This window comes from Arvicola amphibius, chromosome 11, assembly GCF_903992535.2.
Source record: "Arvicola amphibius chromosome 11, mArvAmp1.2, whole genome shotgun sequence".
Taxonomy (NCBI): Eukaryota; Metazoa; Chordata; class Mammalia; order Rodentia; family Cricetidae; genus Arvicola; species Arvicola amphibius.
In genome coordinates this window covers 121804898-121822086 of record NC_052057.2, presented here as the reverse complement: position 1 = coordinate 121822086, position 17189 = coordinate 121804898, and the positions used below count along the sequence as shown (strand labels likewise).

At 44.0% G+C, this 17189-nt stretch overlaps 1 protein-coding gene and 1 long non-coding RNA gene across 5 annotated transcripts in view; one reads left to right on the top strand and one right to left on the bottom strand.

The window, feature by feature from the left end:
* Positions 1-650: 650 nt before the first annotated feature.
* On the bottom strand, positions 651-11157 carry LOC119826832. Of its 3 annotated transcripts, XR_005287477.2 has the most exons (5): positions 10546-11157; positions 10227-10353; positions 4437-4494; positions 4231-4288; positions 651-1586 (listed from the first exon to the last, which is right to left on the bottom strand). It is a non-coding gene; the product is annotated as an uncharacterized LOC119826832 (long non-coding RNA). The 3 variants fall into 3 exon arrangements; XR_005287476.2 differs by lacking the exon at positions 4231-4288 and having other exon boundaries at positions 652-1586; XR_005287478.2 differs by lacking the exons at positions 4231-4288; positions 4437-4494.
* Positions 10907-17189, top strand: part of Osgin2 (oxidative stress induced growth inhibitor family member 2) — a 19170-nt gene continuing 12887 nt past the window's right edge. The window contains exon 1 of one of the 2 annotated variants that reach the window (XM_038348328.1): positions 10907-11054. In XM_038348328.1, the coding sequence (XP_038204256.1) occupies positions 11035-11054 (20 nt within the window). In that variant the 5' untranslated portion in view covers positions 10907-11034. Of the gene's footprint in view, positions 11055-11314; positions 11451-17189 lie in introns of those variants that run through there. The other variant, XM_038348329.1, reaches the window with a different exon arrangement.

Here is a 17189-nt window from a genome sequence, read left to right as displayed (position 1 = left end):
ACACACACACACACACACACACACGGGGGGGGGGGAGGGAGGAGGGAGGGAGGGATGGAGGGAGGGAGGGAGAGAGAGAGAGAGAGAGAGAGAGAGAGAGAGAGAAATGTTTTTTAAAGTCTCAATAGTCTAAAGTTTAACAGTTGACAATAACCAGAGCCATATGGCATGTCAAAAATAAAGATCCTATTGGCCATGGTTGTGCACACACACCTGAATATCTCAACATCCAAGAGGCTGAGGCAGGGGATCTTAAATTCAATGCCAAATTGAACTATGTAACATGAAAGACCCAATGTCAAAAGAAAGGGCCGTCAAAATGACTCAGCAGGTAAAGACATTTGTCCCCAAGCCTGGCAACTTGAGTTTGATCCCTGAGACTATATGGTAGAAGAGGGAGCCAGTTTGCCAGATTGTCCTCTTAGCTCTAAACATGAGCAGTGGCTCATATACACGCACACAAAATAAGTATACAAAGGTGTATTTTAAGGCCAGAGAAATAAGCCTATGACGCTGGGCGGTGGTGGCGCACACCTTTAATCCCAGCATTTGGGAGGCAGGGGCAGGTGAATGTCTGAGTTTGAGGCCAGGCTGGTCTGCAGAGTGAGTTCCAGGAGAGTCAGGGCTACACAGAGAAACCCTCTCTCAAGAAACCAAAAGGCAAAAGAAAACAAAACAAAAAAACAAAGAAAACAAAAGATAAAGAAAGAAAGTATATGAATACTGTGCTCATCAAAAAAAATTTAAATTTCGGTAATCTCATCATCAGAAAAATATGTTAAATCTTAAGAACAAAGAAAACCATAAATAAGAGCTGACCTGACGGTGTAGCCCAGCTGGTGGGGTCCTTGCACAGCACGCACAGGGCTGCGTTTGCGAAGTCTGTTTCCACTCGTGTTTGTCTCGAGGTGCAAGTCTAATATCAGGCAGCATCACTGGTTTGGGCTTTGGGGGAGACAGTTGGGGTGGTATGAACGTAATTGGCCCCCATAAGCTCACAGGGTGTGGTCTTGTTGGAGGAAGTGCGTCACTGTGGGGGCGGGCTTTGAGGTCTCTTTTGCTTAAGCTTTGCTCAGTGCCCCAGTCCACTTCCTGTTGCCTTCTGATCAAGACAGACTGTATCAGGTCTGACTGCAGTCACCTTGCTTCCTGCCATGAGGATGACGGACTGAACCTCTGAACTATGAGCCGCCACATCAGTGACCTGTTTTCTTTTGTAAAAGTTGCTGTGGCCATGGTGTCTCTTCAGAGCAATAGAAACCCTAACTAGGACAGGAGCACACACGAGGCGAACAAGTGTCACATATTCAGCCAGAAAGGAGAGAAGGGGAGAGAACGGTGAGCGGAGGGCATGGCAGGAAGGGCTGGTCAGCCCTCCATGGGTACATGCCCAACGACCTAACGTCCTCCCGGTAGATGCTAACTCCTGAAGTCCCATAGTCCTCTTGGTGCTCCACTTGCTGAGGTTTAAGAAGGTTTGGGATCTTCTTCTAAATCCTCCTTTCATCCCATGCAATTCTTCAGAATTTTCATTTACTTCTAACTTGTGTGGCCAAGCCTTGTCTTATCACAGTTATGATATAGCTCTATTCAAAGAGATACAGAGGATACAGTTGTTAAATATTTAATTTCTTCAGTTCATGTTTCTGTATCTACACTGCCGTTTCATGTTTTCTTAACATCTTAAATAGAATGATGTCTCCTTTCCAAGTTCTCGGTTCATTTCACAATCACGTGATTACAGATAAAGAACTCAGTGTTCTGGGAAGGAAGCCATGCACCTACCATGAACCCCGTATTTAGGCAGCAACCAGCTGATGTGGCATAGGATTTGTGCAAGTGGCACCTGTAAGACCGCAACAAGATTTTCTGTCCAAAAGCATGCATGTATGTGCATATGTGGTCATATAATTACATGGATACATATGTTTACCATAAAACAAAGTAGAAAACCCATTTAAAATGGCTGTATCCCACCATATGCTCATCACACCTCACCTTTAAGCACTGGTTTTACGGCCTCACAGAATATGACACTGTCTTCATTGCACCAACGAATACTGAATTATTATTGGAATTATTGATTATGAATTATGAGTGGAACTATTGAATGAACATTTATGTAGGGGATCTCTTTCTGATAAAGAATTTATGTTGCAATATAAAAGAGCTCTTACAACCCAGAAGAAAACAGGTAAGGGCTGGAGAGATGGTTCAGTGGTTGGGAGTTCTGATTACTCTTCCAAAGAACCCAAGTTCGATTCTCAGCACCCACATGGCAGCTCACAACAGTCTGTAACTCTAGTCCCAGAGGATCCAGTGCCCTCTTCTGGATTCAGCGGGCACCAGGCATGCACATGGCACACAAACATACTCGTGGATGAAGCAGTCATACACGCAACATTTAAATTAATTTTAAATTATTAAAAAACCAATAAAATAATGGGCCAAAGGCACCAACCGGTACTTTACTAAAGGAGGCAGATCAGGGCTGGTAAGATTACTCAGTGGGTACAGGTGTTTGCTGCCAAGTCTCACCCCCTGCATTGGATCCCGGGACCCACATCGTAGAAGGCAGTAAAAGACCTCTGACTTCCACACATGTCACAGTGAAAAAAGAGAACATGCTCCCAAAATTTACCCTGTGTATGTGATAGCATACATTAAAATTTTCTAGGATATTACTTAATGTTACATGCGATTGAATCATAAATATGTTTTTATGGAACTCTATGTGTTTGCATGAGATGGAGTTTCTTTTTCAATGTTCTGAAGACCATGTTAATTGAAGTGTTAGGTCTTTAAAATGGTGTGTTTATGGACAGTTGTGGAATATTAGTTGAAGATGTCGCATCTGTTTATGCCTTGGAACATTGTTGAATGATGCAAGGATGTGTTGCATTCTTTTACGCTGTATTTGTGAAGCTGTGTTACTTTGCCTATCTAAAACACCTGATGGGTCTAATAAAGAGCTGAGTGGCCAATAGCAAGGCAGGAGAAGGGATAGGTGGGGCTGACAGGCAGAGAGAATAAATAGAAGGAGAAATCTGGGAGAAGATTGTGGAGCGAGAAAAGGAGGAGAGAGGACTTCAGGGGCCAGCCACCCAGCTACATGACAAGCCACAGAGCAAGAAGAGAAACAGAAAATAGTTTAAGCCTAGAGGCAAAAGGTAGATGGGATAATGTGAATTAAGAAAAGCTGGCTAGAAGCAAGCTAAGCTAAGGCTGGACGTTCATAAGAAAGATTAAGCCTCTGTGTATTTATGTGGAGCTGGGTGCCCCCCCCAAAAGTAATCAGTAAAAATACAACAGGGGACAAATGTGCAAGAGATAGGATTGTTGTTCACCATCACTACCAAGTCAATGAGTATTACTGTGAGCATGTTTCTACAAGAGCTAATAAGAAGACTGAGCTAATGGGCCAATCAGTGTTTAAATGAATCCAGTTTCCATGTAATTATTTCAGGTAAAGCTACCCGGGGGGGCAGGACGTGGCCCACTCGCCTCATCACTACAACACAGCAAGCTTAAGGCAGGTCAGAGAAGCTTAGACCCTTTGTAAACACGAAAAGCTAAACAGTTTGGGGGCCTCAAGAGATAACTTAGTCAATATAGTCTGCTGGATAAGCATGAGGACCAGCACCCACATCTGGGCTGGGTGTGGCGGTCCATATGTGTGACCCAGAACTACAGAGGTGGAGATGCTGGATCTCGACCTCACGGGACAGCTAGCCTTCACCAACAGGTTAGCTGCAGGTTTAGCAAGAGACTCTGTCTCAAAACATGAAAAGAGGGGTGACAGAAGACACCTGACAACATCCCCCGGCCTCCAAACACGCGTATGAACATGTGAATACATGTCCACATGCCCACATTCACACAAAAGCACACAGACTCAAGCACACATGCATTCACACACATGCATTCACACACACACGAACACACATGCGTGCACACACGAACACACATGCGTGCACACACATGTACACATACATGCATACACACACATCCTTTGAGTTCCAGATTCTTCTGCTTCAACTTCTGGAGTTCTGGGATTACACACAGGTCCAACTAGAGCTGTTAGAAAGGTTAAGATGTAGCTCCGGTGTAGAGTGCCTGCCTGACTTTAATCACAGTAAAGCACCCTCCCCCTGCTCCCCAGCCTTTCTCCAAGCAGTGGATGTCCAAAAGCAGTGTCCTTGTTAGGTGTTCAAAGATCATTGCACATACCAAAGCACTGCTGAGCTGGAGAGTCCTGCCAAGGACCGGGATGATTGACCCTTTAAACCTAAACGGTAAGAGCAGAATACAAAAACACACTTGGAAGAGGAAAAATAGCATCAGCGTCCTCTTAAATGACCCTATTTGGTGGCATATATTTGAATTCTGAAGCTTATAGATTGAAAGATAGCATAGGGATCCCTTTCCAAATATACCTTGCTCTTCTATGCAGGATGCCGAGTTTGTGTTCAACCTGAATGACATAGTGAGGTCCTGCATCAAAACCAAAAGCAATCAATAAAAGGAAAATTCAATATTAACAGTTTTTTTCAAGCTCACAACTGATAAGAAAATACTATGCAATAGAAAAGCAAGCTAAATTAGAATTTATGTTAATCTTGTTCTTTTATATATTATGTAACTGACGTTCACAGTGGTAAAATAAACTTTTGTAGAGACTTAACAGACAAAAGGAGATCAAAGGCCAGATCTCCTGACTGCTATCCCAGGCTTCACTGGAAAACAGAACACTTGCCTGGGGAGATTTGGAACTCACAAAGATTTTATGTAACCATGTAATGTTAGTACACTCTAAACACATATTATATAACGTGACTAAACACATATTTTTTTAGGAAGAAAATGAGCCAAATGCTATTTAAGAGGTCACTGAAGTTCAACAAATACTTACTGAGGGTTCATTAGTGTTGAGTGTTTCAGACATTCAAGGTTTATTAATGAATAAAATGAAGAAGACCCATCATTTTACTGGCTTATATTCTAAGGGGCTTAAACATATTAAGCATAATAGATATAAGTATGAAAATTATATTACCAGTGTTACAATAAAGATGGGCAGAACAGCTGAGATGAGGGTGCCATGGAGGGTGTTTTTGAGACAGGGTCTCTGTGTAGCTCTGGTTAACCTGGAACTCAGTGTATAGACCATCAGGCTGACCTGGAACTCGTAGAGACCCTCCTGCCTCTGCCTCCTGAGTTCTGGGATTACAGGTGAGCACTACCATGCCCAATATGGTGGGTGCCATTTTTTAACACAGAGGGAAGGATTTCTTTCTAAGCAGGGTGATGGGATCAGCCTCATTGAGATGATAGGACATTTAGGTATGTGTAAAATGGGCGAGTGTTGAAATGGGATTCCCCTCTGTGTGCTATGAATATGTTTCATTACCATTGGTTATTAAAGGAGCTTTTTTAGCCAATGGCTTAGTAAAGTCAGGTGGGAAATCCGAACAGGGATACGGAGGGAAAGTAGGCAGAGTCAGGGAGAGGCCATGTAGTCGCCAGCCAGACCCTTACCAGTGGGCCACAGCCTCACGGTGATTCACAGACTAATACAAATGGGTTACTTTTACTTTAAGTTAGCCAGAAACAGGCAGCACAGATTTTTTTTTTTTGATTTTTCGAGACAGGGTTTCTCTGCAGCTTTGAAGTCTGTCCTGGAACTATCTCTTGTAGAGCAGGTTGGCCTATAACTCACAAAAATCCACCTGTCTCTGCCTCCCTAGTGCTGGGATTAAAGGCGTTTGCCACCACCGCCCGGCTGCTGCAGCACAGAATTCTGGGAGCTTGCTTGGTGAGAACTGAGGTAGGCGTGAGAGGAATGAGAGACTATAGAAAACAGCTGATGTCTGCCATCGTAAATCAGGGAAAGGCACATTGGGAGGAGAGATCTTAAACAGAAGTAACTTTGTCAATAAAACAAAAGCTACACATTTTCTATTTATGCCATAACTATGAAAAGCTAATAAAAAATGTGCACAGAGGCCGGGCATACAGCTCGGCTGGTAGAGTGCTTGTATGTGCATACATCTAGACGTATGATGTTCACATACAGCTCAGCTGGTAGAGTGCTTGTATGTGCATACATCTAGCATGTAGGATGCTCTGGGTGGGATCACTAACCCATGTCAATCAGGAGTGGTGGCATATGTGTATAATCCCAGCACTGGGGAGGTGAAGGCAGAAGGACCAGAAGTTTAACATCTTTAGCTATATAGTAAGTTTAGTGAGTTAAGGGAGTTCAGGGCCAACCTAAAAAACATAAAACCCTGCCTCAAAAAGCAACAAAACAAAACAACAACAAGAACACAAGTCTGGGGGAAAAGGAAAGAGTAAAGTTCTTTTTCAGATTTTTGTCTCAATTTCAAATATTAGAATGAAAATGTTTGAACAAAGGGAGGTTAAGGTGGGAATGATGGCCTGGTCCTGTCATCCCAGGACTTGGGACACAGAGGAAGGGGAGTGCTGTAAATTTGAGGCAAACCCGGTTAACAAAGTGACTCTCAGTCTAGTCAGGATGACTTAGAGGTACTCCCCCTTCCCTCAAAGATAGGGGGGCCGGTTTGACAGTTTTTTCAACTCATTGGCTAACTGTTCAGTAATTGTATGATTTGAATGATGGGTCTGAGGTCGTTCCCATGGAAACTTTTAAGCTTAATTGGCAGTGGAGGGGGGAAGTAGGGGAAGAGCTCCAGCCCAAGCATAAGAGTGTGTTAGAGGCGCTATGGTGTTCTCATGTGCAGCCGTGGTTAAGAAATGCTGCTCTGCTTAAAGAGCAAACATGGTTCCTCCCATTCCTGCCCCCAACAACAGCTCACTTTTCATCAGAACTCTCCTTTCCCTGCTGCCCAGAGCTCCAGAATCACAAATCCTACCTGCAGGAGTACTGGGAACTCTATTCCACTAGACTTTGTGAGGGAGGGGCTTTCTGTGTGCCTGGATAAATATGTAACATGGATTGGAAAAAACAAATCAAGAGGTCCCCAACTCATCCTTCTCCAACCTTCCAATCTTGTTACCTAGGGACAACCACTGTTTAATACCCTCACACCTGTAAAAATATGCTCATGATGCTAATTCTTGATTACTGTTAGATAGTGCCTAAGCCTCATGACGCAGATTTTACACATTAAACTATCAAAATTTCTCTACCCACAACACCTAATTCTATCACTATTGTTAGTTTCCCCACTGATTGCATTTGTGATTATAAAAATCTATGTTTTAATTCATATTTATTTCAACTAGGAAGTCTATTCTCACCTCACAAGACAACTTTGTACCACAAACTCCTAATTTTCCATGCTTTTTTTTTTTTAACATTACAGTGTTTAACACTTGCAACCAGTTTGGCGAGGATAATGAAGAGCTGCTTATTTAAAGGATTGTAAATCTGAATTTACAATCGGTGTTTACTTTGTCTCTATGCAAACATTATTCCCTGTCCATTTCTGTCACAAAGCCACCTCACCTGGTTTTAAATGCGGTTTTACTTCTGTCTTTAAAGTCGACATTTATGGCAGCATTATCAGGGCAGGTTCTTCAAATATTTTCAGGGTACTATCACAGGGAGGAACTCCTTTTTATGATAAACAATTACCCTTACATCCTTGTAGTCTTTTGATCTAGGTAGGAGGCCTCCAAGGTCAAGCCATTACCTGGAACTTTCAAAGATTTCCCTTCTAAGACCCTGTCCTGTTGATTACAAGTCTTCTGCTAGTCTGAATTTCACTCCCTTGTAGAGTTTTTCGACTCTTGCTTATTCTGCTCTTCCTGAATCCCACAATATACCTTAATGCATGGTTTTGTCTGCTCAGTGCACAGTAGCAGGCTATTTGCTTGTTCAGACTGTATCCTCTTTTTCTTTTCTTTTGTTGTTGTTTTTTGAGACAGGGTCTCTCTATATGAAACACTGACATACTGGAACAGTCTATGGACCAGCTGGCATTAAACTCCCAGAGATCCACCGGCCTCTGCCTCCCAAGTGCTGGGATCAAAAGCATACGCCACTAGCTGATTCTTACTTTTTATACATTTTCTTACCATGCATTTCATCCAAAATCATCTACTCTCACTTTCTGAAAAAAAAATATGTATATAAATAAATAAAACCTGGTTTTTTTGCTGTATGAGGTGTCTCAATTTTTCTGTTTTATAGTAATGCATACAGCACCCATATAGAGTTTACAAGCTATAAAATATGCATCTCTCCTAACTTCTGTTCATCCCTTCCATTCAGTTCAAGATACATTCAACCTCAGCCCTTCTGAGTTCACTTGGGTGTTATCTGTGTGTTCTACCACAAGTCAGGATCTCTTATACAGCAGTGAACAAAGAAATGAAGTGCTGACCTACGACACTAACTTTGTATCAGAGAAAGGAATAAAGCATACTAAAATAACGCATGTCAGGCATAGCTGTAGACTGTCTGAAACTGCAGCTTTCTGACTGGGCACACAGCTTTTCGTTCAGACAGTGATGGGATCTTACAGTGTAACTTGGGACTTTTCTGAATCCTACCCACATTAGGCCTCTGCTCTTATGATTCTCTAGAGTAACCTGTATGAACCATAATGCATGGAATTATTTTTCTTCTGTAAATTCTCTGCAGCTGAATTGGATTGTTGCAAAACTAACAAAATCTTTTAAAAGGTTTATTTAAATGGGAAGCCTCTGTGAGATTTCTGTCCCTCAAAATCAAACTGCCAGGGCCAAACCTCACTGGTCTTCAGCATGCCTTCTGTCCTCGGTTTTGTGTGGACGTACTCCTAATACTTCCTGTCTAGGACGGAAGGCTGAGCTGATGACAATTCCAGCATCATGAGATGCTGACCCAGGTTTTCTGTCCCATCCTGTCCTGCAGCCGTTAAGTCCCAAAAAATCACACAGAGGTCTACATTAGTTATGAACTGATTGGCCCATTAGCTCAGGCTTCTTATTAACTGCCTCTTATATCTTACATTAGCCCATATCTTGAGTTAGCCACGTGGCTTGGTACCTTTTTTGGTGAGGCAGTCACATCTTGCTTCCTCTGCAGCTGGATCACGACAACAGACTGAAACTTCCATTTCCCAGAATTCTCATTGCCATGCCTCTACTTCCTGCCTGGTTACTGGCCAATCACTACTTTATTAAAACTAATACAAGTGGTAGGATAAAAGACCATTGTCCCACAGCAATCAGAGGTAAGCACAGCTGCTTATGGTACCAAGAAGGATCAATTACCTAGACGACAGCATATTTGAAAGCATCTCCAGCTTTAAGTTAATAAAAGAATACCCTTTCTAGAATCTTTCCTGGAACTCTCTGTGTATTCTGTGATCAAATTACTGGCTTTTCTGAAATGGTCCACTGCTAGTTGTCCAGAGTGTGTTTGTTTGTAGAAAATGCAAAAACATACTGTCTTGGCTCTGACCGGCATTCTATGACAGATTAAAAGGCATAAACACTAGGAATTTGTTTTCTCACAATTCTGACACATTCAAAACGATAGGGGCTGGAGAGATGGCTCAGTCAGTAAGAACTTTAGGGCAGGAGTTGGGCTCTCAGCATGGATTGGACAGCTCCCAAATGCCAACCACTTCAGCTTTAGCGGAGTCCCACCCTCTCTTATGGCTTCTGTATGCTCCTGAACCCATGGACTCATTCCTGACCCACATCCCCTGTACAGCAGTGATTAAAAATATTCGTTAAAAAATATGTTAAATACAAACCAAAGTAAACTTGAAATCTGATGTGTCCACTTTATTTTTTCAGCAACTATTGAAAAGCAAAAAACACGCTACAATTTAAAACGAAGCCATGAAGGAAAAATGTATAAAAAGTCAACGGCATGAATATTAGAAGCATAACCTTAATGTGTCACATTGTTGATGCAAAAAACACAGCTGTCCTCTTAAAGGGCACGCGAGATGGCCTGGGAACACAGATTTAAATGACCTCAAATTTCATGGTTCAACTGCGAACAGTTTCATGAAGTTTTATAGAACAAAGAAATCAAGGCACGTTGAAAATACATTGGCATATTTTACTAAAGTATATCAGACCGGCAGGCAGGCTGGCCAAGATGCAGGCACCTTTACTGTAGTCTCAGGATGCTATCTTACCGCTTTCTTAGCTTTGGACTGGTGAAAGTCAGTGGTCTGCTAAGTTTATAGGTTCCGAAAGGTATTTTATCTCCTAGTCGCAAGGTTTTTAGTACATACCTAGAGGCCGTCCACGATCAGTTGATGCGCCTCTGGCCCTGCAGCATTCTGAGCTTTTCATAGTACAGCAGCTATAGTCAGCCAGTCTCTGCAGACACAGCTTCCTTCCAGAAATCCTCCTTCAGCACTGGCAATACATTAAAAGTAAAAAGAACTGCCATATTGCTATTATTTCAAAGAGGAGAAGAAAGCAGTTCAAAAAAACTGGTGAATACACTACAGGCTGAGTTCTGTCTTTTTCTTTTACGAGGCAGGGTATCTCATAAAGCCCTGCCGGCCCTAAGTAGACCACGCTAGAGTTGAACTCACGGAGACTCACCTGCCTCTGCCTCCTCAGTGCTGGGATTTAAGGAGCGGGTCACTGCGCCCTGCCAGGTTGACTGGTTTATAAATTCAGACTCCAACATTCTGAAAACACTTAAGAGTGCTTCTTTCAAAGACAGAAACGGGCGCGTGTTTTAATTGTCCCAAACAATCGGGACTTCCTGGGAGGGGGCACGTTGTCTGTGTAGAACAGCAGGTAGTCAAGCGCTTCTAGGGTGTCCACCCCCACCTCCCAACTCTGGACAAATACCAAACAGAATGCACGCCCTACCCAGAATTTTCCTGCCTGCCAATGGAATCGCAGACACCTGGAGGAACTCAAAACACTTTCTGGCCCTGCCCCTTTCCCCAAATGTCCCCGGCAGGGCCGAGGCCTTCCCCACCCTGGGGACTGTGGGGGGCCGTGCTCTTTAAAAGGGAGGCTGAACGCGGCCAGGAGCAGCGCCGGGCGAGCGGCCGGCCGGAGCACCCGTGCGAGCCCGCGATGCGAGGCCGTGGACTCAGGTGGGTGCTCGCGGCGGGACTCTCGCCGACTGCAGCCGGAGGGAGAAGCCCCCGGGGACCCAGCGGCCGCTCCAGGCCCGGGGCGAGCATAGGCCTCGCGCTGGCCCGGACCGCAGCGCCACGGCTCTGCGCGTCTCCCTCCGTGGGCCCGCCCCCCGCCGCGGCTCCACCAATCGGCGGCCTCGTCCTGGTGGGCGGAGCCGCGCGTCGCCGACGCAGCGCCCGGCCCTGCCCCTCCCCGCTGCGCCGCCCGTGCCGCTGGCCGGGAGGAGCGGAAGCGGCCGTGCGGGGACGCACTTCCCGCGCCGCTGAGCCGCGGTGCAGGACGCCCGGAGGACCGCCGTCGCTCTCCATGCCCGTGTGGTGCTGCCGCTGCTCCCTGGCTGGGCATCTCAGGTGACTTCCCCTCCCCAGCCCCGCACGCCCCGGGACGGGTCGGAGCCCGCTCCGCCGCCCGCGTGGGCTCCTCGGCCGCCGGCCGCTGGGCCGGCGCTGCTCCGAGCTCCAGGGACCCCACTCTTTTCTCGTCCCCGGACCACGGGAGTGGCTAGGCCGGTGACGAGTCGGTTACATGGAGATGGTAAATGAGAAAATCCGTGGAGAACCTCTTCTACGTTTTTATCTTTTAAAAAATTGAGGAACCTTAAAAGTTGCTGTCTGGAAGGGAAGTGGAGAAGGATGTGTCCTGTAGTGACAAGGGATTGTGGCTAAGATGTTAATAGTTTTAAACCGTGTTAGGGTGAAGACAGTTGGGAAGTGGCAGTTTTATACTCAAATTATGATGAAAGTTTTTCAAGGTGATAATAGTTTTAAATATGAATGAACGTGTGTGTGTGTTTGTGTGTTCTAGATCCGGTACAATTGACCAACACTTTAGAGAATTACAGAAAAGATCAAAAGTACTAGAAACTCGGTGTTTACAGTGGGGAGAAGAAATGTTATATTTAGTAAGGACTCTAGGACCCGGTTTTACATGTATGGTTGGATGTCACAGAATAAGGACGTGTAACACTTGGGGTTTGTTTGTTTGTTTTGCAAAAATAACTAATTAAGAGTTATTTAATAACGCTGGGCGGTGGTGGCACATGCCTTTAATCCCAGCACTTGGAACGCAGAGTCAGGCAGATCTCTGTGAGTTCGAGGCCAGCCAGGTCTATAAGAGCTGGTTCCAGGACAGGCTCCAAAGCTACAAAGAAACCCTGTCTCAAAAAAAAAAACCAAAAAACAAAAAACAAAAAAAAAGAGCTGCTTAATAGCTCATAGAATTTAGGTAAACCATTATTTTGGGTGGAAAGGATATTAATATCAGTAACCTCTAAAATACTGTTTTCCTTTTTTACAAATATGAGCCACAAGTCACAGTATTTGTGTCTGTCATCAACACAAATCACAGAGATTATTATTTAATATAGATACATGCGATGTGTATTTAATAACATTCATAGAAGAGGCTGCAAAAGGGCAGTGAGGGGCAGAGAAAACGCAGACGCCTGCTGTAAATGCAGCAAGCTAGGCCTGCCTAACTTACTTTGTGTTGAGACTTTAAATTCTAGATCCTAGAAGTCTTGTGTCACAGGCTGCTGGACGGATAAGGTCTAGACAGATTGTAACAACCGATTCTGAGTGTTACAACACTCAGAAAGAGGCTGGAGTGGAGATTTGAAGCCCCTTGGGAAACTACATTCCTTTTAGAACATACCCCTCTGAAAGCCTGCTGGCACCTCTGGCATACTGGAGGGAGAAAGCTTGGAATTCACACTCTTGTTGCTATGTGGTATATACCATATGCTTTTCTCTGTGAAAAGAAACTTAGGGGAGGGAGTGAAAAGTCTTTGCTACATTTTGGTGTTGAGAGAGAAGAAAGCATGCCTAGTATATTATCACAGTTAAATGTATCCTTTTTAAAATAATTCTGGTAGGGCCAGGATTTTTTTTTTTTTTTTTGAATGTTTGCTAGGTCCTTCAGGACAGTTTCTAGTCTTGTGTGTTTCATTCATTTATTTTTGTGTTGCTGGGGAGGAAATGCAGGGCTTTGCTAGCGAAGCAAGGGTTCGGCTAACATCTGCAGCACAAATGCTGCCTTTGATGCAGCTTTTTGCACCATTTTTTGATTACAATTACATTTGGAGTTTCTCCAGAGTCTGCATTAATAGGCGTTGTGATAAAATGTCACGTGAATTTCTCAAGGGGAAAAGCTTCATACTTCTATTCTGGAAAATAAAATGTGAGATGACTTTTATTTGGCACGTGAGAACCTTTTTTTAGTGTGGCAGTGTCCGTCTGATAAGACATAGACAAGTGGTTCCAGTTCCCTTAGAATCGAGGTGCAAAGGCGTTTGTTGTGATTGTTTAGGAAACCATTGCTGTGTTCGAGTAGAAGTCTTCCTATTACCAAATATTATGCCTATACTATCTCGTTTAGAAACTTTGGACTGAAGTGTTTCAAAAGCAAAAAGTAGAAGGCTTCCAAGATTATAGCAGATGATCTTTAATGTCTGACAGGTGGTAACATTTTTGCATGCATGCAAAATGCTGTTCTTTACTGGTTCCTAAATGTAATTTTACAAAATTTGCAATTTTATTGGTGTCCTGAATAAAGGAACAGTGAATTAAAAAAAAAAAACAAAGCTCAAAATAGTTTACCTTCAATAGAATATTCATCAAGCTGAAAGTCCAACCAAGTACAGATGAACAGTGTTCATAGTTCTAAACTCTGGCACACATGTCCTGTAAAACACGCAGCCACAGCAAGTCCGTAGCACAGGTGGTGCGTAGTTACTGGTGCACTTAGTGCACTTACACTTCATTAGTGCCTTAGGCGAAACCAGTCCACTAACCAGAGTTTGGGAACTGTATTGCCCACGCTTTGCCACACAGAACGATTATACTAATGACTAGAAATGAAGAGTTATGTAGACCGTGTAATGCAGGTAAGCTAATATACAGAGAATGTAGAGCCACTAGACCTTGGTTCTTTTTACCCTCAAGTCTTAGGAGATGTCTGAGTCAGACTTCTTGAGATCCATACCAAATTCAGCAATATTTCAGAATACACAATTGATGTACAAGAGTGAATTATACTTCTATACAGCAACATTAGATAATCAGAAAGTGAAATTAACAAAATAGTTTCATAGCCTGTGCAGGGTGGCACACACATAGCCAGTACTCGGGAGGCAATTGAGTTTGGGGCCAGCGTGGTCTATAGATAGTTCCAGGACAGCCAAGGCTACACAAAGAAACCCTGTCTCAAAAGACCAAATAAGTACACACACACACACACACACACGAAAAAAAAAAATAAACCCAAAACTCAAAATAGTTCGACTTGGCATAAGAAGTGAAACACTTAAAAGATCAACAAAAAATGCAAGACTGCGCATTGAAGAGCAGTAAGCCATTGAAGAGCGGTAGAATCTGAATGTGCTGCACAATGAAGGTCTAGGCAGTGACAGGCTGAATATAGGCGGGGCTTCCCATAGATGTGTTTTGTAGTGACGCAGCTGTCATCCTTCGTATGTTGTCATGGGGATGCAGATACCTGGTGCATTCCTCAGAATGCCTTCGCTCAAGGCTGACTGTACATGGAAATGTTCCTAGATCCCTAAAGTAATGCTCTTGTGGTGGGTCTGCAGGTCAGGGCAGTGTCGTAAAGACAAACTGCCTCTTTCTCACCAATCGATGGCGTGGGGAGTAAAGGGACTCAGAGTAGTCTCACAAAGGTTAGAAAGCAAAGTTAGAGGACTCATCTTTTTGGTTATAAATCTACTGCAGAGCGACAATAACTAAGGAAACCTGCCACTGGCATAAACATAAGCGTAGGTGAGTGGGATGAAATCGAAAGCCCAGAAATCCTTCCATTTCTGGTGAATTAAGTCTGATGCGGGCTGCATAAAACAGGGAATGGATGTTAGTTTCAGAAGTTGTAGTTCAGTCACATCCCACAAAGATCTGCACAAACAAAAGAATAAACCTGTCTGCTTGCTCACACTGCACAAAAATGAAATCAGAAAATTCTTAGATGAAATATTTATGGCTGTGAGTTATGTAGTCATCTACTTTATACGATATTGAAAGCACAGCAACAGAAGGAAGATACATTGGGAGTGGTCAGAACTTAAAATGTACATAAAGGATACCAAGAAAGTGAAGAAATAGACCATTAAGATGGTATGGGTGCTTGCTACTGCGCCTGTTGATCAGAGGGATCCCACATGGGAGAAGAAAATGGACTCTCAAAATTTTTCTGATTTACACACACCACAGAAGCCAAATAAAATCCACAAAATAGGAGAAAATGTTCACAAGCCATATATCTGAAGAAACTTGAATCTAGAACTTAAAAAAAACTTAAAATGTCATCTGTGCCAAATTTAAAACCAGACAAAGAATTTGGGGAAAAACAGAAAGAGAGACAGAGACAGACAGAAAGAGAGAGACAGGGAGAAAGGATAAACAACAAACACGTGGAGCGATGGTTATATTCTTAGGGAAATATAAATCAAAGCTACCTTGCGATGCTACTAGGATAATGGAGAGCTAAGGGTTGTGGTATTTAGTTGGAGGGATGATAATTCTCAGGAGGGCTGGAGAGATGTCTCACTGGTTGAGTGCTTTCTGTACAAACACGAGGTCCTGGGCGCAAATCTCCAGCAATCTTGTTAAAACACAAGTGTCCATGTGTGCCTCTGGATTTGGGGAGGCAGAGACAGGAGGTTTCCTGGGGCTTGCTGGCTGCTGCTGTAGCTCAGGATTCAGGGAAATAAGGCAGAGTGACAGAGCAGGACGTCTTTTTAGAACTTAGGGAAGCTTATCTATTTGACAACTTGTACTATCCTGGGCTAGTGTATTGGAGTTCCCTGAAGAGACAGAACTGATGGAATGGGCATATTAAAAGGGTACTTAGTAGATTGACTATGTGGTCCAGGAAGTCAACCATGGCTGTTTCAGACTGGATGGGATCAGTGGAGAATCTGGTAGCTGCTGAGGCCGTGAGGCTGGATGACTTAGCAGTCCCATGTGGCTCTCGAGTCCTGGAAGATTCCTGAGAGCTACTGGTCTTAAATCTGTGTTGGACCCCCGGAGAGCTGGTTCTAATGTCAGTGGAGGAGTGCTGTGGCACCCGGATAGTAGGTGAACTTGCCAAGCAAGATGAAGGCAAGCAGGCTGAAAAGCAAGTTTCCTTCCTGCTTTTTTTTTTTTAAATATTTATTTGTTTTATTATGTATACAGTATTCTGTGTGTATGCCTGCAGGCCAGAAGAGGGCACCAGACCTCATTACAGATGGTTGTGAGCCATCATGTGGTTGCTGGGAATTGAACTCAGGACCTTTGGAAGGGCAGTCAGCTCTCTTAACCTCTGAGCCATCTCTCCAGCCCTCCTTTCTGCTTTTTTATGTAGACTCCAACTAGAAGGTGTGACCCACATTTACAGTGGGTCTTTATGCTTCAGATAATCTGATCAAAAAAAATTCCTGGGATCCCTTCAGAGTCATAATAGAGATTAGCTACTCCAGTTAGGGTGGGGTCCCTGAAGGTTACTGGGAGGTGAAAAGCCCTGCCTGGAATTCTCTCCAACCTTCTAGTTGTGGTTCTCAGGGGAAAGGCTTCCCCAGTGCCAGTGCCAGTGGTTCACTCTGAAGGAAAAGGAGTCCTGACTGTCAGGAGCCAAGGAATACCACAGAGTCACACGACACAACAAACCTCACACAGGAAATTTATTGGGAGGGAAAACACAGGAGTGTGCCTGAGTTTATATAGGGTTGGTGAGCAACACACCAACTTCCAGTATGGCCTGGGATTGGAGGAGTTTTTTGATTTGTTCTTGCTGCCCCCTCCCCACGAGCTGTGCCTGACTACTATCCAGCCACGAGGGGCTGGGAACACAGCTAGTTGAGAGGTGGGGTTGGCCTTTGGAGCTCCTCAGACACAGACCTGACCCCTCTAGTTGGTAGGCCCCTCAAGGGATGAGGCAGGGAGGCCAGAGTAGTGGTAGGATGGAGCCTGAGCCTATTGGCTGGAGGACTCCAGGGGCAGGGCTTACAAGGTGTCTCCAAGTGGGCAGGTAGAACCATCCTGCTACCTGAGTTGGTGTGTAGCTAGGTTAGCATCTAGGATGAACAATTTCACCATCAT